The sequence below is a fragment of the Paramacrobiotus metropolitanus genome, unplaced genomic scaffold, assembly GCF_019649055.1.
Source record: "Paramacrobiotus metropolitanus isolate TYO unplaced genomic scaffold, Prichtersi_v1.0 Parri_scaffold0000059, whole genome shotgun sequence".
Lineage (NCBI taxonomy): Eukaryota > Metazoa > Tardigrada > Eutardigrada > Parachela > Macrobiotidae > Paramacrobiotus > Paramacrobiotus metropolitanus.
The window spans coordinates 708,475-731,580 of record NW_026570279.1 but is presented as its reverse complement, the minus strand read 5'-3'; the positions used below and the strand labels follow the sequence as shown (position 1 = coordinate 731,580).

The following is a 23,106-nucleotide window of genomic DNA, read 5'->3' as shown; positions in this document are numbered from 1 at the left end:
ATTCCGGCAATAATGTCCCCCATGCCGGATACTAACAATTTCATTCCGGCAATAATGTCCCCCATGCCGGACACCAATAATTGCATTCCGGCAATAATGTCCCCCATGCCCGACACCAGTAATTTTTTTAGGCAATGATGTCCCCCATGCCGAACACCAGTAATTTCATTCCGGAAATAATGTCCCCCATGCCGGACACTAATAATTTCATTCCGGCCATAATGTCCACAATGCCGGACACCAGTAATTTCAATCCGGCATTAATGTCCCCCATGCCGGACACCAGTAATTTCATTCCGGCAATAATGTTTCCCATGCCGGAGACCTAGAAGTTTGTTATGGCAATAATATCCGTACGGTAACCAGTGTCCCTCAGTTGTTTTAGACTGGTAACGCTGTGGTAACCCTGGTGGCAGCTTTGCAAAGGACACCGATTGACCTGAAAATGTGCTTTCCGTTCTAGGTCCCCCATGTAACATTCTGGCCAAAAGGTTACGGTTTTGGAGATGGTGGCAGGGGGGACACGGCAAAAATGTCCGGGGGGACATTTTTGCCGGTCACACTCGAGTCACTGCTTGATGCAAATACCGAGACTGCGAATTTCTAAAATAAAATAGGTTCTGCATGTGCTCGAAGTATTGCCTTGGTGCAAATACCGAAAATGCAAACTCCTTAAAGAATTTAAAAATTTTACATATGTTCGAGGTATTACCATGGTGTAAATACCGAAACTGTGAATACAGTGAGTTAGTCGTCAAAAAAGTCAAATTTAAATTCCGATTTCAAAACCTGTTGTTTTTTTCAGTTCCGGATTTTTTGTTCTTATATTTTGTAAAATGTTTTATCCTTTTTGAAAAAATGTGCGATTAATTAATAATGTGTGTTAAGTTATACTGTTACGATCTTACTCTGTTACCTTGACTATAAGTACTAATTTCGTGTTCTTCAGCAATGGATCCGGTTGTTGTTGTGTATCCTTGTAAGGGTTACGGTGTATATTAATGCAGCAATAGCAAAATAATTGGTAATTCAGAAAGTGCCTTCCATGATTGTTAACAATGGACAAACGCGACCGGTTGATCTATTACTCGATTTCGCGAGTGTATACGTGCTCGAACCGCGATCGATGCGGCGACATTTTTCCGTTAAGGAAAGCATCAGGGACCAACGAAAAGCTGGACAATGACAAAAGTCTGGATGGCGATATGGAGAAGTTCCATACAAAGATTTGTTCTGGGACACTTTTAGCATATTACGAATGCAACAGCTGCCACTTCCAGAAACGCGGCATAGACAGCGTAATCTCACACATCCGAAATAAAGGACATAACCTTGAAAACCATCAAAATCCCGCAGAGTTTGGTAAGCTTGATTCTTATTCATTATTATCATTTACATTGGACCGGATGATTACATCTAAATTGGTTTACATTTTTATTTGGCTTAGTACATAGCACGAAATTCGTATACATCCACGGCAACTTTCGCTGTCGCGCACTCCCGAACAACTTTTTTCATTGCTTTATGATATTTTGTAAACAAAGAATTGGTATAAATAGGGGAAAAACCGATTCTCCTACAAAGTTGGCACGAAAACGCACATTACTATGCAGATCGTTTTGACACCGAACTAGCCTTCTACCATTTTTTTTAAATTTCCAAAAAAAATTTTAAGTTTTTTAAAATCATTTGAAATTTGAAACAAAATGGTGGAAACCACCTTTACCGTCATGTGCGTTTTCATGCCAAATTTGAAGAGCGTCGGTTCATAACGAGACTTTTGGTACCCTTCCGCGGGTTAAAACTTTGGAATACTATTTCATTAAGAACTCCCGAAACGGATGTTGCTCGCACAAACGTTTTTTTTGGCCAATGTATACGAATCCTTTGTCTACAAAATATAAAGCAATGCAGTAAAGTGTTTGAGAGCGCGCGTAACTTTGTCAGAGAGTTCAGCCATGCTTTTCTGGTTTGGCGGAAGCGCAATCTTGTTTTATATGTAATGGAAAGCCTACGATAAATGGGTTTTGTCATGATGGAATTGGGTCATCCGGACCTACCCAACAGTTCAGAAATCCCGTTTGCTCTGAACCTAAAACTTTTCGACCGCATGAGATTATGCGGGCACAGTATTCTGTATCTTTTAAATTTTATTTGCACTGCTTATTCAAAGTTCTCACTGTCGCCGTAAAATGAGGGCCCTGGCCGTGTATTGGCTAATAAATAACCGCAAAGTACAGGCCTCGTATGTCGCATTGCAAAAACCTCACGGTTTTCTTTCATCCAAAATTTCTCAAGTGGTATTTTGAATCTCTGTTTTTAAGGAGAATATTTGCCGTTATGGGGAAACATTCAAGTGAGATTTAAAGCCAAGGACAAAGTGAAAGATCGGTTGCCATTGGAATCGATAATGGTTAAAAGAGAAAATGAATTCTTACGATGGATGAAGTTCACGAATATAATTTATGAAAATGAGGCATATGAATTGCGAAAAGATGAAGATAAGGCAGAAGAATTGTTAGATGAGTTAGAACCTTATATTGAATGCTTGGCGTGCAAAAAACGGTTGAGTTATCAGCGCAAAAATCTTGTGGAGCATTTTACGGAGAGGGACAACAACTTCGTGTGCCTTAATCCCATCGGTAAATACTGCGTAGTGAGTAGACTTTCTATGATGCGCATATAATCACAGCGAAAAAAAGTGATATTAATATTGATCCGCCACCAACATAAAGTATAACAGTACCTTATTAGAACAATTCTCTGATAACTTCGTTTTCCTATAGAAGTGGAACGCCAGGACGGTGTTCAAAGCGATCATCAGCTAGAGGCTATTCTTGAAGATCGCAGAGCAATCCAAATGAAATATCAGAAGGAACTTGAACAGTATACGAGGGACCACGAGAATGCGCTTAACACCAGGAGCTCTGAAGCAACTATTGCAGCGCTTGAAGAGTGGAAGGAAAAGGCGCAAGAAAACCTGGATTTTGCCACCAGGAAGGTCAACACGCTCACGAAGAGAATCGCATATAGACATCAAGATGACCCATCTGTAAATGCAACTCGTGAGTACACAAGGCCGAAACAGTAATGATATTCACTGTTTCACTGTACTTACAATAAGCGGTACTCTTATGCACTTTCCTAATTACGATTGGATCCGTTTTTCACTTTTTACGGCGGGAATTCACTCTCGTACAAACCATGATTAATTGTAACCTTCGCCGTAGGTTAAAAGCGGCCAGTATTTAGTTTTCCCATTGTGAGTTTACAATGCAGACGCAAGCATACGTTATATATATGCACGTGCGCAGTATACCTAGATTCTATGTACATTCTATCTAGATCTTTATTATCACAAAAAATGGAAAGGGATACGCCAACCCAACTTAACCGTACAGGAACAGCAAAAACCATTCCCAGAATCCGAAAGCCCATATTCCAAAACCCGGCCAGACGGTTTCACTTTTTTCTAAAAACTCCTTCTAACAGAGCAAACCAGCCAAAGCGATCGGCAAACCTCAACAAACTATAGTATCTCCATACTTTAGTAAAGTGCATCGGTACTTTGCTTAAATAAGAAATTAACTGCTGCTATGTTCGAAATTGAAGATTTAAATTAAGATGACCTTTCGTACCAAATTTACATACATTACTACCATTTTCTATCTAACATTACAACGCCTAAAATAAAATGACGTTTAGCACATATGACATACTGTAGGCCACTACTACTGTGTTTTTTCCAAGTAATACAACACATCAGCCCTGGGCAGTTATGGAAAATGCACCCACCGTTAGAGTTACGAGTTACAGGTAGCGTGAGAGTTACTCTACGAGTTACGCTATCTGTGCAGGTAAAACCGAGTTTTGAGTTATACCGCGAGTTACGATACCATAAACAATATATATACAAATTTTAGTGGAGGCATGTTAGAGTTTAGTTTTTTAAGTAGCGAGTTACGCTACATAGTTACGTTAAAACTCGATAACTCGCTTTGGTAACTTTAAAAGTCAATAACTCGCACAAAGCTTTTGGAGCGTTTTACGGAGAGGGAAAACGACTTCGTGTTCCTTAATCCCAATGGTAAATACTGAGTAGACTTTCTATGATGCGCATCAAATCACAGCGAAAAAAAGTAAGTAATATTAACATTATTCCGCCACCAACATAAAGTATAACAGCACCTTATTAGAACAATTCGCTGATATATAACTTCGTTTTCCCATAGATGTGGAACGCCAGAATGATGTTCTTCGGCTACAGTCTATTCTTGAAGATCGCAGAGCAATCCAGATACAATATCAAACGGAACTTGAAAAGCATAAGAGCGACTACGAGGATTCGCTTCAAACCGACGGCCCTGAGGAAACTAGAGCAGTGTTTAAAGAGCGGATGAAACAGGCTGAGGCAGTGTTTAAAGAGCGGATGAAACAGACGCAAAAAAACTTGGATTTTGCCTTGGGGAAGGTCAACACGCTTGAGAAAACAATCGCAGAGAGGCATCAAAATGACCCCTCTGTAAATGCAACTCGTGAGTACTCAAGGCCGAAACAGTGATGATATTCAGTGACAATGTGTGGTACTCGTATGCACTTTCGTAATTACGATTGGATCCGTTTTTCACTTTTTACGGCGGGAACTCACTGTTTGATTTGTAACCTTCGCCATAGGTTAAAAGTGGCCAGTATTTAATTTTCCCACTGTGAGTTTACAATGCAGACGCAGGTAGTGCGAGAAGGGCAAGACCTCATCCAGTTGATTTCAGCGTTACGCTACTCTTCTCTTATGCTAAAATTAATATTGTTGCATCAAAAACTTGGTTTGTCAGCAAGGAACTTACTGCATCAGCTAAAAGAAAATTCCAAATTGCAGACAAAAGCAGCACCTCAAGTGGGCAAGATCAGATTAGAAGAAATTCCGAGATGATCATTGAGGGCGAGCAGGCCATAGCGTCTCTCTTCAGTCTAGAAACCATGTGCGCTGAGTGTGGATTCCCGTTAAAGCCAAGCTCTTGTCCGGGCACGACTGAATTTCTAAAAAATCATGACGAAAATATGAGCTATGCTCTAATGGCGCATCCAGATCACAAGGATCTGCAATGTAAAGCGAAAACACTGCGATTTGACGCAACGTGCCTGGTCGATGGTTGCCCAGAAGTTATAAGAAATATTACTCTAAATAATTTCCAAGATCTCGCCTCGCATCTCCGAGTTCATTCGGTCAAGGTTCCGATATCGGAGCACAAATTGATATCAAAAGCCCCGGCTCCTTTCCCAAATCCCGTCATGAGTGTTGCAAGATCCCCGGCAAAGTTTACGCCGTCAAACAGAAGCACTCTCCCTAGAGAACTTGCTTTGAGTAGCGGTAAGTTATACTGTGTTAATCTCAGCACCAATCTGTCAATACCATTGACATCTGACGGTGTGAGATTAACATATTATGTACACCAAAGTGACCACACTGTGATATCGGACAGTTTCAGTTGATGCCACTAAAGGCCGATTTTATAACTTGGGAATTTAATGGTAAAGGTCAGCTGCACCTGGGTCGAGTAACGAGAAAATGCGCAAAGAAGCTCGATAAATCAGCGCAAAAGTATAGAAAGTAAACCCAGTACATTTAGGCGTCACAAAATAAACCGAGCATACCAATGTATGCCTGTGATTCATATCACCGATTAACCGAATTTTTTTCGCTTAGTACGAATAACTCGACTTTTCTGAACAATTGTTCACTTACACTTTACCTGCTGAAATAACTGCTCACCAACGCTTTGTGAGCTGCGGCGAGCAACAGTCCCCCAGTAACCGACCGAGCCGGGTGCTGCAACTCGCCATGCTTTATAAGCGATCACTTCGACGATTTTCTGCCTCCTCTAACCACTATGATCATAGAAGTTCCCACCACACATATCGGCTCTGCTGTCGCTGTGTAAATGACACATGCGAAAATAAAAGTAAATTAGCCTAGCAAACAATTTTCAGTAGATTATGGATTAATCAAATTAAACGTAAACTTCTCTTCTTCGCCTTGGCAAGCCCCACATATTTCGTGCCAACTTGAATCATCTAGGGAAGTCGTAGTGCAATGGCTTGGCTGGCTTGTGCTGCGTCACTCGTTGCTGTTTTTTTAGCAACGGATTTGCAAGTAAACTGTTCACGATTTTTAAAAATTTCGAATGCTATGTATAGAGTACGTTGTGCTGAATTGGGTAAAGAAAAAAACCGGAAGAAAATCGGAATCGGTTTGTGGAGTTTGTAATAAATGGTAGCCACTTTGAATGACCATCACCCATTCACTTACTGTATGTAGCAATTTGAACGACCGTAAGAACAGGAGTTAAACTTGTATAAGTATAAACTTGTATAATGACTCGGGTGGCTTGGCTACAGTGTATCTTCTCTGTGTTCTTTTAACGACGCAATTGAAAAAAAATGGCTCAAGATTTATTTCATTTTAAAGTACTGTTTATAGAGTACAAACAAAGAAGGAACAACAACAACAAAGAAGGTTCGAGTTCGAGGTCGCGGAGACTTGGAGGTCGCCAGCTGTTTCTACTTTGTCCCAAACAAATTTCGCGCAATAAAAACTGCAGGTTCTTCGGGATCAATGCACTGCTACGAAATTTATCGAAAAAGCATTTTAAACTGCAATTTTTATTGCGCGAAATTTGTTTGGGACAACGTAGAAACAGCTTGCGACCTCCAAGTTTCCGCGACCTGTATAACAGAGGCAGCCATAAGTCGGCTGTCCGTGGTGATCTCAGCGAGGGAGGGCGGTCAGATGAAGATCCTGTCTGTTGAGGAAATTCCGAAAAATGGCGATGGAGCGGAATCGAACCGCTGGCTCACCGAGTGAGATCCACGTAGCACAGCCACTATGCCATCGCCGCTGTTGGCGAAGATCAAGATATTTGTGCTTGAGCTTGAGCCAACCAGGTAGGCGGCGGATGGGCGGCTGCTGTGTGTAAAGAGGATTCTCCTCTTACACCTCCAAGTCTCCGCGACCTCGAACTCGAGAACCCACTTTAATTTATACCTTAAAATTGCCCCTCCATAATTTTTTCTGCCTCATTCGGCTTAGATAATGGGGTCCTAACAAAAGAACAAAAAATTCGGAGCGTACAGGTGGAATATACGCTCTACGGGGTGGAAATTTACTAGTTTACTGCTGTGCTGTAATGCATCCACGTAAATTATCCCCCGGACAAAATATTTGGAAACGTTTTTGACAAATCTTTACACCAAAATATAGATTAGCCACTATCGCTATGAACGACTATATATCAACCATTCACTCGCTATAGGTGGCCATATGAACGACCGTGCGGCAGATGCGTCCCGGTCGTTCATAATTAGTAGCAAGTGTTTACTATATGTAGTGTGAGAAAGACTGGTAACCAACCGTTATACGTCATCACTCCCGCATAAACGGAAGGGCGGCTGCCATGGTGTCAGATGCGGGTTTTCACGCTTTTTATCAGTTTCTCAGCAGATTTCTGTTCTGTTTTGTTTCTTCCCCCTCCCCCCCCCCCCGAACTGGGATTTCTATATTCAATATACTGTAATAAAATCTCGGAAAGCTTTTTCGTCAAGGTATCTCTTAGAAGGGGCAATAGAGCTGTGAGGTTATGGTGAGCATGCACGCAGCGTTGCTTTCTAGTTTCTGTATGCGGCAGTGATGACGTAGCCGACCGTTGCGCAGTCGTTCAAACTATAGAAGTTCTTGGTCGCAGCGAAACTTGCCAATGACGTAAAATGGCGTTGCCGTCGTAGCAAAGATTTTGCCGCTCGGAAGTGCGTGATCCATGGTCGTCCATCCCATGGTCGTCCGTCCATGGATTAGGCGCTCACCTAATCCATTAACGTCTAAGAAGTTATTGTAACAAAACCCTTTTGCCGGCACAACGGTTCGATCGTAAGCCCATCAACGTTTCGTTCAAGACAATCGGCTACATATGGTCGGTCAGCCCACGAAAACGTGCATTAACAGCGATAGACGATAATTATGCAGTAATCCCGCCCCCTTCTATAAAGTAGAAGCAACTGGCATAGCTTTATTTCTAGTTAGTGTCGTATTAGGTTTTTTTTCGTACGATTATGATGCCAAAAGTTGTGATAGACAGCAGAATTTTTGAAAATGCCTTAATAATTTTGCAGACGAAGAACGCCGAAGAATCCCGGGTACCCCAACGTATCAACTCGCATTCAGTGATTTGGAGACAAAACCAACTGTTTTACCGTTTATTCACAATCAAATGGCCAAAGAGCACATTCATCTGAAATGCAAGGAAGCATTCCGCTATATTCCGGACCCGCGCAATGAGAAGGAGGCTGCAACAGCTTTTCGTTATGGCCAGTTTCCCTTAGCTCTTGTCAAAACAGGTGAGCTCGGAGAGCAGGTGGTCCATCCAAAGCAAAAGTGGAGGTATATCTTTGTGAAGCGACACGAAATGCAGAGATTACACCGAGCTATTGAACGAAAATTAAATAACCCCAGTGAAGAGTCATCACTTCTGGTGTGCGGCTCACCTGGCTCGGGCAAAACACTCGCGTGTTACGCATCAGCTCTTGACATCTTCAGAAGCAAAGATGATATAACCATTGTTTGGATCAGGCTCCAAAAATCTGAGACAGATGCAAGATGCGTAATTCTGTGGCATTCGGGCGAATCAGATTATCGTGCGTGGAACGTTAAAATGTTCGATTTTAAAAGTGATTCATTCGAGAAACTTTTGAACAAGGAAGAATGTCTGGCGAGTAATCAAAGTTATCCGCAACGTATACTGCTTTTTGTGGACGGAATCCGACACAAGGGTGAACTGAATATTGGTGGCGACTCTCAAGGACATATGGCGGAACTAGGGAAATTGTTCTTGTTGTGCAAAACATGGCGAAAAGATGATTTAGCAAATCGGCGCGTTATATACGTTTCTTCGAATTTTAACAGTTTACTGGAAAATCAAAGCGACGAACTGGAAATATTTTTTTATTTGTCGTGGACCAAAGAAGAGGTATTACGAGCTCTGGAATATAAACCATTTCTTTCTCAAGTTCATGGCAGAATACTTAAAGGGGAATATGAACCCGAAGATTTGAATACCGTGATGCCAGCCCTTCGTGACTCGGACTACGGAAACAAGCTTACCAGAGTCAAAGACAAACTGGAAGAGCAGTTCTACTCCACAGGATATTCAGCACGAGCGGCTTTTTTGAGTCATACAAAAGTGCTTTCGGAACTCTTAAGCGCATTGAGTGAATTAAACGATCGACAATCGATTGCGGCAACAGAACGGGATGAAAATGTTACGGCAGATGAGCGGCTACACCTTTTCGATCGGTTATATGCTTGCTACGGTAAACCGGATAGAGATCTACCCCGTGATTCTTCTCGTCGTGCTGACATTCAAATGGAACACGTGTCGGAGTACGTCAGACAGGAATTGAGGTTGGCGCTTACTTTAACGGAAATCAACCGAATGGGGAGGCATGTATATGCAACGTCACCGACACTCTGGTGGCACTGGGAACAGTACGTATATAGGATCGTGATCGGGTCTGCTGATCGAACCTTTGATTTGAAAATCCTTTATGGCGACGTACAGGCGCTTGACTTCGAACTCAAAAAAAAATTTCATCTTGATAGACAGAAATTTTCTAAAACAGTGGAAGGCCAAGCGCAGTACCAATGCCACTTGGGTACAAGCGACTTGCGATGGCCGAAACAAGAAAAACCTTATTCGATCAGTGATGAAAAACAACAGCAAGGCAATATTCCCCAAAACAAAGACAATACTCCCCAAGACGAAGGCAATACTCCCAAAGACGATATCTACTTCAGCCGTGAAAATTTACTTCAGGCACAAAACAGATACAGAAATGTTTTCCAGCAACTCAGATGCGCTATACGCCAGAACGGGAAGAATGGGGCTGGAGACTATTACTTAATACCAATAAAAGAAAATCATCCTGGATTTGACATTGTCCATATCGGCATCGGTGAAAATGGAAGGGCTGTTATTCATTTTGCGGACATGACAATTATTGATTATAACAAAGCCTCTAAGAAAGACGTTGATAGCAAATGCAAAGAAATCTGCCTGTTCCTGAAAGTCATGGAACAATCTTATGTCCTCAGCGAGAATGCAGATATTAGCTGCATCGAGCACATCGAACTAATATATTTGGCACCCGGCGCGCTTGTCAACCGAAGGAATCCAATCATTATCCATGTAACGACTTCCGTAAGGATACGCACAAACGCTGCCTTCTCTCAAGGGGAGCAACTGGACGCTTTTCAGTTAAGTTTCGCGTTTTCAAGATGGATGAATACTCAACTTAGGCATTACCATCCGGGCTTCAGTCCAAGCTGGCGGCTGACTAGACGGTTTGGTGACGGCTTTGTGTGTGAGGAACCTTGAGTCGAAGAGTTTATCATAATTTTATGTACTAATTACCACATCGATTTGCAAACAACGGAATTATTTAATTGCATTTATTACATTTCTTATTTATGGCGCATTTATTTAATTGTTGAATTATGGGACGTAATTCAGATAACACATTAACAAATAATAGAAAATCTGATGCTTCTTTCTAGAAATTGTAATATTTAGGTAGTGTGATGGGTTAGAACTAGCTGCAGTATCCGCTATCAAGTCTTGTACGTTTCCAACAACTTTTTCTCTGACTACCAGTTCAGTAATCTTTGTATTTGGTTCATCGGAAAATAATTTAGCATACGGACTCATTTTAGCCGGTCTGTTCATCGGTCTGGCTGCCTTGATATTATTATTTCAGCAGTGCGTATACTGATCCGTCACAAGCATAAAAAATTGCGGAAAGAGCGGATAGAAAGGAAAGCGCAAGTTTAGTCGATGTGTTGTTGTTGTTGCATAAATATACAGCGTAGTCGATGATGTTGTTGTTGTTGTTGTTGTTGCATTAACATACAGCGTAGTCCTTTCAAGGACCATTGCTCCAACAAATGTAAAGTTATAAGAATTGCCAAGGTAACAGAGTAAGCATTTGACAGTAAAAACTAGTCGGTTATCATTGGATCACCGAAAGCTGTTTGAGAACTCCAAAACTTTAGAAAGCAGCGGCAACAACCACTTTATGTTAAGGAAACAAAATCCTGTAAAGTCAGCATGTTCTAGGAAAGTTCGCAACACAGTAAACGAGGGGTGCTTATAAATAGAGCAGTGATAGAAAAAGTGATATGTTGTTTCCGGCGCGTAGTCGATGTGTTGGTGAATTGAGGAATTTTCAGAGCGGATCGTATTTTCTGCTTAGCAACGATTATAAACTTATAACGCTTTTAATAGAAGCAAGTGAGATCTTTCCACCATTACATGGTAAACGGACTGACGTACTATACTAATCTTCCTGAGAGAAAGTCACATGTTGCACGTTACCAGTACTGAACTGCTCCAAATACATTTGTGACGCTGTGCTAAACATGACAGAACACGAAGGGATACGACGTGATGTCAGGAATAAAGTGGACACTGCACATTCATGTTGAGGAACAGAAGAAGCACGATGGTTTTTGTCATCAGTTCACCAGCTTGAGCACAGCAACAGAGGAAACACCACAGTGGCTCCATATGAGATCAGTAACCCTTATGTTCAAGCGTACGCATTTTTGCGTAGCATAACGCGGCCACGTTTAACTTTAGGCCAGAAAACGGGTGGACTGCTCTGATAATTAGCCGAAGCAAATAATATTATAATTTATATATTATATAACATTACTTATTATGAATAAGGGATGCAAAGCAGTTGACCCCTTTTGTGCCCCTGGCGAACACTGCGAACGCTGCGAATATAGGGAAGCGAGGTGGGATATAATTAGTTCCAATATTATATATCTGTGCTGCCGTCTGCTGGACACATTATTGCACTGACGCTCATGGCAAACCCAACCCCCCAGGTTTTTCATACGATTTGGTCGTACAAATGAATTAATTGTTAATAATTACTAACTGTTATTACTTTACTAATAACTCGTTCCTGGGACCACCGCGGGCTGTTGTTCGTGTACTTCTCTTAGCACACATACAATGGGGTTTACTGGTTAGATGTAGGCTAAGAATATAGTTTGTAGGTTCATTAAATTTTATATTTTCTTCGATTTCTTCTGCAGTATTCCACTTAGATTATTTTTAAAATAATTGCTGATTGCTTTTTTATTTGCATTTCTGTATTACGCTCTTAAGGTATAATTTCTAGCAGTACTTACTTAGTGGTCGTAGTAAGTACGTACGTTATTCGCATCAGTTAGTGCCCCACCTGCAGTTTCAGTCTTTCGCGCATATTCGCCAGATTCGCCAAGTTCATGTTAAGATTACAACGTATCCAGGATACGATAACATTACAGTACTGTATTGCAATTTTTTTTCGTAAATTTAAATATGATAAAATTATTAAATATTGAATGAGCAATAAAGGCAGTATCATTGATGTACCATACTCTAAAACCAATATGGAAAACTCTCACTTAGGCTGACTTTTAAAGCACCACTGGCGAACACTGCCAAATATGGGAAAATAAGACCCGGTATCCCGTTGGGTATCACTTAAACTGACCTTTAAAGTAACATTAGCGAACACTGCGAATGCTGCGAATATGGGAAATCAGACCCGGTATGCGGTTGCTTATGCTTCTCTTAGGCTGATCTTTAAAGTACCCTTGGCGACCGCTGCGAATGCTGCGAATATGGGAAAATCAAACCCGGTATCCCGTTGGGTATCACTTAAACTGACCTTTAAAGTAACATTAGCGAGCACTGCGAATGCTGCGAATATGGGAAATCAGACCCGGTATGCGGTTGCTTATGCTTCTCTTAGGCTGATCTTTAAAGTACCCTTGGCGACCGCTGCGAATGCTGCGAATATGGGAAAATGAGACCGGGTATGCTGATGGGTATGCTTACCTAGACTGGCCTTTAAAAAAACCGTTGGCGAGTCATACTGAATCTGGTGTAGGTTGTAGAAAGCACGCAAATTGTAAACTGCAAAATATTTAATGGAAACGGGCTGAATACTTAATCTAAATTCCGACCACCCGCCTGTAAAAATTCAAAATAAAAACATTAATTAAGTTTATTTAATCTGTTGTGAGGTTTCGGCTTGTTCGGAACAGAAAGTTTGTAACAAAGTCCCCTTCCCTTATGCAAAACATCAGTAACACTACCTCGTACTGCTAATTCAATTCTTGTTTTATTAAGGGTACTTTCCAAGCTGTAATAATGTTAAGATATTCTGGATACACTTTAACCTGAACATGAACTTGGCGAATCTGGCGAACACATGCGAATATTGAAACTGCGGTTGGACAAAGACTGATGCGATACAGTAATATTTTGCGTACGTAGTATAAGCCGTTTACGATGTACAACATTCCTGGAGTCTGCCATGACCGCCATCACATTATTGATAAAGTAGTACAAGTAAGTACGTGACAAACAATACTAGCACTAATACATATGCCAGCCTCGTTTCCCCATATTCGCAGCGTTCGCCAAGGGCGCAACTGAGGTCGACGACATTACATGATTAATGAATTTGTGCAAAACGTTTGTAATAAGTGGCAGTGCTGTAGGCTAAGCAAAAATGCGTACGCTTGCACATTAAAAGGTTACTGCGTACCCTACATCAATTGGGTTACCGATCTCATTCTTTACCCTAGAGGGACCATACTGTCAAATGTCCCGTTGCATGTGACAATAAATCTCAACAAATTTTCAAGGTACGGTGCAAATTACGATACTATCCGCAACTTGACATACTTAATAGGTACTTTCAGTTCTGACTGCCTTATGATAATGCAGCCCAACGGACTGTGCGTCATGGTCCTATGTGTCATTCAGAGATAACGCAAGCGTTGTGCATTGTTTTCTTGCAACAGTCAACACATGCCCACTTTAAGGCAACATTGCCAAACGGAAAATCTAGTCTCGACTAGATTTTCCGTTGGCCATCGTTGACTTATGCGTGCATTGTGCGTGTTACGCGTTACACGGTGTACACGAGTGCAATGCAACTGCAATGCATTGCACGTTAATGCTGTTAATACTGTGTTATTGACGCTGTGTAATAACAAATTCAGATTTAACATAATTACAACGCAGAGAGATATATGCTACCATTAATTGATTGACTTTGAGATGGCATTCATTACTAATTAGGTGGTAATTTTGCGCAATAATTATTAATTTACAGTCCCTTCTCATGTTAATTGGGACAAATTCTTCATTTAATTATAACTGCTGAGCGAAGCTCACTTTGTACGTATTGAGAAATAAATTCCGTTAATTAATTTAGCAATATTAAAGCTAACTCGATAGTCATTCAAGACGGCAGTAATAAGCTTTACCGATGTACAGTATTGAAGATAACTGGATATACAGTGCGCGGCAGCCAAGTTGAAGACAGTGCAAACGAAACGCGTCTGCTAATTTCCCTGTAGTCTGGGCTGTTTTGCTCACTTGTGTAGTTGTACAGAATTTTATTCTGAGTTTATTGAAATGTAGTTAACGTTGAAATGTTTAGAAATGCCTCGACAAGTTGATTTTGAACGTAAGGCTGTAGTGATTTCCCTACATGCAAGTGGGTTATCTATTCGGAAAATTGTAGAAAAATTATCTGAGCTCCAGAAACCACTCAGTAAGAGCACGGTTGAAAGGATCGTTAAGAAAAATCAAGCTCTACTAAGCGGGAGCCCTCCAGAGACGAAAAATTTGCCACCGCAGAACGAGCCTACAGTGTGCATCCAGAAGAACGTCCGGAAAGTGTCCAAATTGATTGATTCTCCGAATCCTCCTTCTATTCGGGAGATTGGGAGACGTTTACGGATCTCTGATAGATCTGTGAGACGAATTTTGGCCAAGAATTTGGACGCGAAGCTGCTGAAAAAGAAGAAGGTCCACGCGCTATCGGCGACCCAGGCTGTACAACGGGCCCAGAGCGCCAAGACGTTTGTAAGGTACTTGTCGCGACGAAAACTGAAATTTCTTCTTACGATGATGAGATATGGATTACTACTGATGATTTATCCGGGCAGACGGACTACTACTACAAACGGAAAAATGTTGTCGTTCCTGAAAGTTGGCAAAAGCTACCCCGCAAGAACTGGCCCAAAAAAGTGATGCTGGCAATGGGCATCTCCTGGCGCGGACAGACTGCGATGTACGTTGTTCCTCCCGATACGAAAGTTGATCACAAAGTATTCATCGACCAAGTTCCGAAGCCAATAATCAGGAAAGACGTTCCCTGACTTTACGGATCGGACGCCAAGAAAGTGGTCCTGCACATGGACAGTGCCCCCTCCCATGTGGCCAAAGATTTGTCCAGTGGCTGAAAGATGAAAAAGTGAAGTACATTCCGAAAGAAGAATGGTTAGCGAATTCACCAGATGCTGCGCCGATGGACTACGCGGTCAACTCGATTTTTAAGCGAATTTTGAAGTGCTGTGACGCGCGAGATCACAAGCTGTTAAAATTCGAAACGCACTCAAATCGTGGAAATCGCGTATTCTGTGTGTAATGAAAGCTAATGGCTATCAATACGAACATATCAGGATCAAAAATGTACTTAGCTTAATTGCAATAAAATGCTAATCAAGTGCCGCGCACTGTACAGTAACACTTTCGAGCTCTTTTTTGCATGTGCGATGTGAAGATGCATAAAGTACATGTACTCGGTTGTTTATCAACAGGCTGACTTAGCGTAAGTTCGGTCATTCACTTATCGCGGCAGTGACAGTTGGTATGTTATCGCATTATTAGGGAATTTTAGATTTCACATGGTTTAGCCTCCGTTCACTAGAAACTACCGCGTCAGTACGTAGGTAAACAGTACGTTAGCAGACTTAACAGCGTTTAAAATGCTTGTACGGATGCACACTTGCAGTGACGTACAGCTGAAAATTAAATCGAATCGAGAGTGCCGAGACGACTCAGGAGAGCGTGACCAACCTGCTCTCGGGGAGGCGGTTAGAGCATACAAAAAAGATCCACAGGCAGCAAACGCTGGCTTGTCGCTCTAACATATGGCTGAGCCGTTGCACAGATCCACGTACGGCAGACAGTTTTTACGCGTCAGCCAACGACGTTGGCTTACGGCGCCTTACGTCGCGAACGGACGTAAATCAACCCGTAACGCCAACTTCTACCCGAACGTCGAACTGGACGTAACTTGTTTTGTGAAATCTAAAATTCGCTATTGGGTAGTTTTTTCCGCGTCATTTGTTGTTACTCACTGCCACTTGGCTTTTTGTAAGTCTGCCTTGCGGTAAGCCAACAGAAATGAATCTCTATAATAATACATATCCTTCACCTAATGGGCTCTGTGCAATGCAAGATAAAAACAGCCAACAGGAAAAGTTGTAATACAATAATAGGTTAAGCATCCCGGTGTGCCGAAACCCAGCGACAGGCACAGCATAGCTCCGGGAGCGGATGAGGGCCAATTGCCTTACTGACCTGGATGAGCCGCACCATGGGTTGAGATAAAATCGGTAACTGTAAGCTCCATTGCTCAAAGAGCGCCATGATAATACAGTGGACACTGAACAAGTAAACCAGTGATCGGTAAATAACGTTGGGTCGTTGGTCATCCGCATAATCAGTCAGAAAGGGTAGTACAGTGCAGTCATATAATGTGGGAGAACAGCGGAGTTAACCATGGCTTTTACTGTATTACCATTAAAAACCAGATCACCACTATCCAGGAAAAGAGAAATAAAAGTCCGAGAAATACTTATTTTCGCCGTCATTAAGCCCAACAAAAAATTCCGTTCCAACACCAATTCGGTACCGATTCAAAGTTGTTACACTGGATTATAAGTATCTCGTCATACCGCCCTAGTGATTGTCGACGTACCCGCTTGTTTTTCACGTCGAGCCATGGATGCGCCAGCGATATCCGCCTGTTTCCTGTGGCATGAATTGCTTCATTTCCGCATAGGAAGCCGCCGCACAGCGGAAACGATTTCTCAGGTTGAAACTGTTAATCAAAGACCATTCTCATCCTACGGAATGCATATTATTATTATGTTATCATCTGGCTGTCACCACTTTCTTTAGTAATGAAGCCGTGCAGCGCCTTGATCAGCAAGCAGCTCGCAATGCATTAAAGCGCCGTGCAAAGCACATCTTTGTTAGCAAGCAAGCAAATCAGCCCAAGCAGCATTCTGCAAGAGATGATTCATGGGAAAACTCTTTGCAAAACAATCGCAAATTACTGCCACCAGTGGCTTGGCTCGACTGCCGGTGACGGTGACCTTGCATGGCTTTTTAATACTGTTTGTCACTGGTGATCTTCAGATTTGTTAGCTACATATACGTATAATGGCGCTCTGTGTTGTGAAAATGCCAACTGATACTGATATCTGAACTCGTTTAGCATTAACTGATCTTATGATTTTTCACCGAGACTACGTTCAATAAAATTAATGCAACAGAGCTTACTGAAACAGTCGCCACTCGCCAGTCGCCGAATTCGCGTAGAGGGGCAGTCCTGTACCTTCTGCAGCCTGTTGGCGACACTTTCTGTACGCGTCCCGTGAAAATTAAACACGAAGCGTCACAGTTTTTCCAGCCTGAAAGAATAATTCATCGATTTATGACAAATCCAAGATATACTGCTTACTTACGCGTAGAATAATGCAGAACAGCTAAGTTACAAAATATAAATTTATCTAAATTTTATAAATGAACAGTGTTGACCATAGAGGTGGTAACGCACAGTCACGCATGAGCGTGCATATCGGCTTTTGACGTCTGCTTTATACAGTATAAATTTTGAGACGGACGTACCGTAACGTGCAAAACATGGTGTGAAATCGTGCAGGACATGGAATAGAGAAGCTGGGGGATGCGGCTGCACGGTGTAGGACCTTTATTTGACTGCAAAAAAATATTAGCTAATTAACATTCAGCTCTGCCAAAAAAGATAGGCTCTCCTAGTTCAGCGGTATGACGAAGTTACGATTACGGGAGCAGTCCCGTCCCACTAAGGACGACAGTAATCAAGGTTACACCAAAACTGGGATAAAAAGAATTGCGCATGTATTGCTTCAGGAGTGGTGGGAAAACATCGATCAGTGATCGCAACAGCAACTGATAATACTGTATAACATAGCATGCTAACTGAGCAGATAATGATGATCAAGTAGAGGACACCGCGACCTGCGCCGGGTTCTGTAAACAGGGGATCGAAATCCTATCTCAAATGATCAACACACTCGACAATTGGCGAACGAGGAATCTCGTCAGAGAAATAAAACAGCGTTGCGTGTCAGTTGAAACACGAAATGTGTCCTTCCGTTGCTAAGCGCAGACACGCAAGTACAGACAGAGTCATTAAAAAGTACTGAGTTACGTTTTGCTAGCAGGCTGGTTAGCATATTCTACTCTAGCGCCGTGTGAGTTAAGAATTGGGCAGTGAATGTACGGTGGATAAATAAATTTAATATACACAATGTTTTATATAATAATCTATCTAGTGCTATTTGCTCAAGAGCAAAATGCACCGGAATTCGAAAGCGATCGTGCTATCCAAAATTAAATTACTAGTAATTTTACTTCACATCGCGAAAGCTGTGTGTGATTGGTCTGAGTTTCAGCTAAGGATCGGAAATTTGTCAGGCTGAATAATATTTTGGCTGAACCTGGCATCTTCTGAAAATTCCAGGAACTCGACTTTTGAGAATCTGCATTTTCCCATGTTCAGGGAGATGCTGAGAGTGCTTGAAATTCTAAATTTACTGTGGTATCATGACGCCCTCCTCTTGTCTAGCAGTCGAATAAAAATTTTTGAATTTATGCTTTTTTATGCTTTTTATGCCGCTCCTACTGCTATTCCAATCGCATAGCATTTTGCCATGTCAAAATGCTTAATTTTAGATATTGAAAATTCCGGTAAAAAGATGGGCACCAATCCGATTAACCGTGTATTCTGAATTTTGCCACGAGCGGCAATCTGTCATCGCATGCGCTCTAATAATTATGACATGGCTGCAGTTCAGGCCGTAGCGGTTGGGAACGGGGCGGGGGTAAATACGGCCAACGCACCCGGCAGGAAGGGGCCAACGCTGTCCTAGAAGGCTGGGGCCCTGAGCAGTCGCTCGTGGTGCAGCAGCTGCCGGCGGTCAACGTGGCTGGAGGTGGAGAGGTGGCGAACGAGCAGGTCTCAGAGGGTGGATGGTGAGATTCGTCCTCGGAAAGAAACGGGGAGAAATCGCCGATCAGAAAATAAGAGTATAAATTCAGTAATTCTCATTGTAGTAAACATAATATAAAACTTTTCGAAAAGCTCTTTGAAATTACATCGGAAATCTTTGTAAGAGAAACTATTCTGAAGATATCTTGTGAACTGTTTAAGTAAACATCCATGACTGAGAAAAAGGAGTGAAAAAACCGTTATAAATTTCCTTTTCGAATAGTCTAGAAAAGTCTTCTTCTGCTTAAATAATTGGGTTTTGTGCCTAAGTAATCATACAGAAGATTCACAATAGTCTGTACGAAGACAGGCTTAGTATTCGCGATTACCTAAAAAACTAGCGAGAATTCGCGATCACCGTGCCCGGGTTGTGCAGATCAGTCAGTCACCAGCCAGCCACCAGGAGAAGGCAGTCCAGTACAATGGCTGTGTGGAGTGTCACTGGACTGCATTTCCTGGGTGGCTGGCTGGTTACTGACTGATCTGCACAACCCGGGCACAGTGATCGCGAATTCTCGCTAGTTTTTTAGGTGATCGCGAATACTAACTGCCTGTCCTCGTACGCATACAAATTACTGTACAGGGATAATAAACCTAATTGACGAGATATTCAGTTTTCAGTAAATAAAATGATATAATAAATTAAATTAATTATGATTGTTTCTTGTGTTTCGTGGAGCACCCAAATCCTACGTTCCGTTGAGTGATCTCCCTCAAAAACACGATTGTGCATGGTCGTGATAGTCTTCTCGGCAGTTTCGACGAGGCGAGTTTCGACATTGGTTTTGCAAATCCATGCTCTTAGTCGCCTGCACCTTAAGCCGTCACCCGTTTGTTACAAGTAATTTATGATACCCCCTCCAGACGTGTTCAGTCCGCTTGGGACGGGGTTTTTTTAAAGGTTACAGAAAACGCAATTAGGTAACAATTTGTTCAGTGCACGCTCAACGCTTTTCGATTTTGGATATTACAGTATATTGTGCTGTGTGATGAACTTGAAACGTTTTGCCTCGATTTCTGCGCTCATTTTTACAGCAACCTTTGGTAATTTTATTGGCTTAAATTAAATAAATAAATAATAAATCATGAAAACCAGTATTTCTAGTGCTTGTGTAAAAACCACGAAAAAGAAAACACCCGTTCTGAATCACGGAGTTACGTCATCTAGGCTACGCTAACACGATCAAATCGCTGGGTAATCAGGTTACAGTTACAGCCATCCCTTTTCACAACGGAACATTACATGAACGCAGCTCGCTCTCCAGCTGCTGCAACTCCGAAAATTCCCCCGGCGACATAGCTCCGCCCACGGTCTACCAACATCACAGTGAGTCTGACGACATCCCGGACAGCCGTTGCAACGCCCCATACATATCGTACCCGCATGTAATCTGACAGCACCGCACCGAGTCTCCGGTCTCCAAGTGCCGCAGACAATGCGCGTTCTCCGTGATAACCGCCAGGAAACCCAGCACATAACCCAGCTTAAGGCCTATGGTCCCGTTCCCGTGGATCGGGCAGACTTGCGCAGACGACCGTTCCCGGGTTTCAGAATATCACACACTATCACCGCCGTGGTGGAGAACGGATTTAATCCGCATTCTCTGGTGCACTGCCCATTGCGTCGTTTGTCTCCCGGAGAGCCAGGGACCACACGCATGTGATCTTTAAGCGCGGATGCCCGGCCTCCATCAGCGGTTTGGAAAAAGAGATCACTGAGGAATCCAGGATCAGGCAGATTGATGGGAAACTACACAAGGGTCCGTAGTTTCCGTTTGGCGTGGAAAAGGCACCCGAGTCGTCAACGGCCGGACTGACGACCATCCACAGAATCTCGTGTCCGCGCATTTCTCGGTGAAGAGGGTCGCGAGATTACTGGGGAAACATCCATATGTGCTGTACGTGTTGGGGCCGGCGCACCGCGTCAACCCGATAGTCAGCTCCGACGCTGCTGACGGCGGCTAACTGCTCATCGATCGGAAGGATCTGCTGTCCGGCGCAGAGTCGGAGGCCGGCGGATTCGTCGGGGCAATGTATAGGATATGACATTCCATGGTGCGTTCTTCGGCTTTCTTCAGCCGTAGATCACCCAAAACCAGGGCGCACGCCCAAAACCAAACCTACTGTTTGTAAGCGGCACGCAGCATCGTTTTGCCGCTCCCGGCATTTCTCCTCGGGTGTGGTAAGAGGTGGTGGCGTGGCGGGCCGATCGTTTTCCTAAAAATCCTCCCTCCCGTTCCCTTCTTTCCGGAACATGACGGTTAAGCATTTCACCATAGAGAAAGATTCCTTGCGGCTTATGTCCAGGAATCTATGGCGCTGAAGTAGACTGACACTGTGTCCTCATCCTCGTTAAGGAGTTGGTATGCGTGGAGCTGGGGACCAGGTTTACGGGAAGTCTGGCGGAGCTATTTAAAATTGGCTAGAAAATCAAATAAAACCGCTGAAAATAATTATACAGCATAACATAAATTAAATGCTTGTACGCTCTTAAAAGTGTTTGCGGAAATTTGACTCACGTCTTTTAAGAATTTAACTGGCGCCTCCAGAACGAAACCGGAATCTGCAAAAGTCCAAATAGCCATATAAAAGAGAAACAACTGTTTAAAATAGATTCAACCTCAGTGAGCATTAACAATTCAGCAATAACGAAAATTATTAATAACATATACTGCTTTGGCAGATTTACTTTCCCATTTCTGCATGGTGTACTAGTGCTTCTGATACGTTTTGGTCAAACAGTGCCCGCAAAAAGCGCTTGCACTTTTCTGGCAAGTAATTATGAATACTCGTACTGCTTTTATTCCGATTTTCAAAAATTTCGCGTCTTTTACTGGTCTAATAAGCAGCTTTAAACAAGATGAAACTTTCATATGTAGCTTGAGCATATACTGTACATACCAAGAACACTGGAACTGTCGCTTGGTCCATCAGTTGCGTTTCGGTTGCGTCCACAACGCTCCTGGGTGGATGCGTACGGCGGTGACTATCCGTCCAGAACATATCCCTGATTGCGGCACTCCACTCTTCTCTGCTTATCCCTCACCATTCAGCACCCGACCGTGTCAGGAAGTTCCCCATCTCCCGCCGTACCCACTAGATTCTGCAATAATCCAAAATTTGGGTATAATCCACCGCCAAAATGCACCGATTCACCGGAATATTAAGACATGCGTGCACCAAAGATTGGGCAGAGATCTCGGATGTGGATACACTAAAGAACATGCTTTCCGTCGCCCGTGACCTTTGAGCTGTCACATTCCACGCGTAACGAAACAGAAAATGCAGAAGGATCTTGCCCATTCCGTTACCGATTACAGCCGCCATGATGGTAGTCGGCAAATGATGATGCCGATATCCGAGTTTCACGAAGGAGTTCTACCGTTTGCATTGGGCGTCGAAATGCGGATGAGGCTTCCGGCGGCGAGACTTCTCTTTTATCACACATTTCCCAAATTTTCCTGACTCTCCGACAGATACTTGCGCAAAGCCAGCCATTTTGCTTCAAGGAACTCCGCCGCAGAATTCATAATATTATCCAGCTCCCACGTTTATAACAGATACGCTGATGTGTACACCATGGAAGTACAGAGTACTTTCGGGCAATATGAGCAATACAGTACGTACTCTGTAATTTCCCGGAAAGCGGGCACGCTGAATGGCTTAAGCGCTGCTTAGCAATAATAACGATAATTTCTGTGCTTACATAGTTGTTCCTTGGGCTGCGATTTGCAGCGTACGGCTCAGAACTTGAAGCTATGAACCTGCATTCATGATTACAGTAAACAGACACCGCATACCATTGTCGTTATTAACTTTAATCTATGTACGGCACTTATGTATTGTGTCTGTCTACGAGTACGGTACTTATGTGCA

The 23,106-nt window shown here is 42.7% G+C and overlaps 1 protein-coding gene, 1 long non-coding RNA gene and 1 pseudogene across 3 annotated transcripts; 2 read left to right on the top strand and 1 right to left on the bottom strand.

Annotated features, from left to right (window-relative positions):
* Window positions 1–966: 966 nt before the first annotated feature.
* On the top strand, window positions 967–10,893 carry LOC129593069 (uncharacterized). 2 transcript variants are annotated; one of them, XM_055489255.1, is made up of 7 exons: window positions 967–1,362; window positions 2,325–2,642; window positions 2,787–3,065; window positions 4,233–4,535; window positions 4,877–5,368; window positions 8,164–9,535; window positions 9,650–10,893. In XM_055489255.1, the coding sequence occupies exons 1-7, from the start codon at window positions 1,059–1,061 to the stop codon at window positions 10,422–10,424; spliced, it is 3,843 nt and encodes a 1,280-aa protein (XP_055345230.1). In that variant the 5' UTR covers window positions 967–1,058; the 3' UTR covers window positions 10,425–10,893. The 2 variants fall into 2 exon arrangements, with proteins under 2 accessions (XP_055345230.1, XP_055345229.1); XM_055489254.1 differs by having other exon boundaries at window positions 8,164–10,892.
* A 3,519-nt stretch (window positions 10,894–14,412) lies between these two features.
* LOC129593107 (uncharacterized) lies at window positions 14,413–15,950 on the top strand (annotated as a pseudogene).
* Window positions 15,951–20,244: 4,294 nt separating this feature from the next.
* Window positions 20,245–22,847, bottom strand: LOC129593082 (uncharacterized). Its single transcript, XR_008691058.1, has 3 exons — window positions 22,132–22,847; window positions 21,750–21,793; window positions 20,245–21,652 (listed from the first exon to the last, which is right to left on the bottom strand). It is a non-coding gene; the product is annotated as an uncharacterized LOC129593082 (long non-coding RNA).
* Between the last annotated feature and the right edge of the window lie 259 nt (window positions 22,848–23,106).

What these genes read in the sequence shown, in the direction of transcription:
- LOC129593069 (XM_055489254.1), top strand. Translation starts at nt 1,059, where the DNA reads ATGGACAAACGCGACCGGTTGATCTATTACTCGATTTCGCGAGTGTAT. An exon ending in TCAAAATCCCGCAGAGTTTG is followed by an intron (nt 1,363 to 2,324) that starts GTAAGCTTGATT and finishes TCTGTTTTTAAG; the next exon opens with GAGAATATTTGCCGTTATGG. An exon ending in CCCATCTGTAAATGCAACTC is followed by an intron (nt 3,066 to 4,232) that starts GTGAGTACACAA and finishes GTTTTCCCATAG; the next exon opens with ATGTGGAACGCCAGAATGAT.